This window comes from Acanthisitta chloris, unplaced genomic scaffold (genome assembly GCF_000695815.1).
Source record: "Acanthisitta chloris isolate BGI_N310 unplaced genomic scaffold, ASM69581v1 scaffold12414, whole genome shotgun sequence".
NCBI classification, from domain to species: Eukaryota; Metazoa; Chordata; class Aves; order Passeriformes; family Acanthisittidae; genus Acanthisitta; species Acanthisitta chloris.
Window position 1 is genome coordinate 18,052 of NW_008667673.1, and position 475 is coordinate 18,526.

The 475-nt window shown below is 61.9% G+C and overlaps 1 protein-coding gene across 1 annotated transcript in view; it reads left to right on the forward strand.

The window, feature by feature from the left end:
* Positions 1-90, forward strand: part of MRC2 (mannose receptor, C type 2) — a gene marked incomplete at both ends in the record, with an annotated part of 10,508 nt that extends 10,418 nt beyond the window's left edge. Inside the window, one exon of the mRNA XM_009072590.1 lies at positions 1-90. This exon is cut by the window's left edge and continues 13 nt beyond it. Within this exon, the coding sequence (XP_009070838.1) occupies positions 1-90 (90 nt within the window).
* Positions 91-475: the final 385 nt, after the last annotated feature.

A 475-nucleotide genomic window follows, 5' to 3' on the forward strand; every position in this document is an offset into this window, starting at 1 on the left:
GGCATGGATCACCCCCACACTTCACGGGGCGCTGGGACGACAGGAACTGCCTGGAGGAGAAGCATGGCTACATCTGCCAGAGGAGCATAGGTAGGAGAGGACATAGACCTGCCACTGCCACCCCAGTGCCTCGGGCTGTGGTGGGGCTGGGGAGCTTGGAGACTCAGCTTGAGGGGGAGCTCAGGGCTCTGGAGGAACTTGGGGAGACAGGCTGGTCCCCAATCCTGCCCCAGACCTGTGCAGCCCAGCCTGGCTCAGTGTGCCCCATAGGGATGTCCATCCTGATGGACAGTTCCAAGGTGGGGATGGCAACACACTGCTCATCACCCCTGGGGATGTGGCCTCTCTGCCCTCCCCAGTTGCACCAGGATGTTCCCAGGTGCCCATGCCCCAGTACAGGGATAGATGAGGGGGTGACTCCCCTGGGATGAAGGAGTGTCCTCTATCCCCTCTGACCATGTCTGTTTGCCCCCCA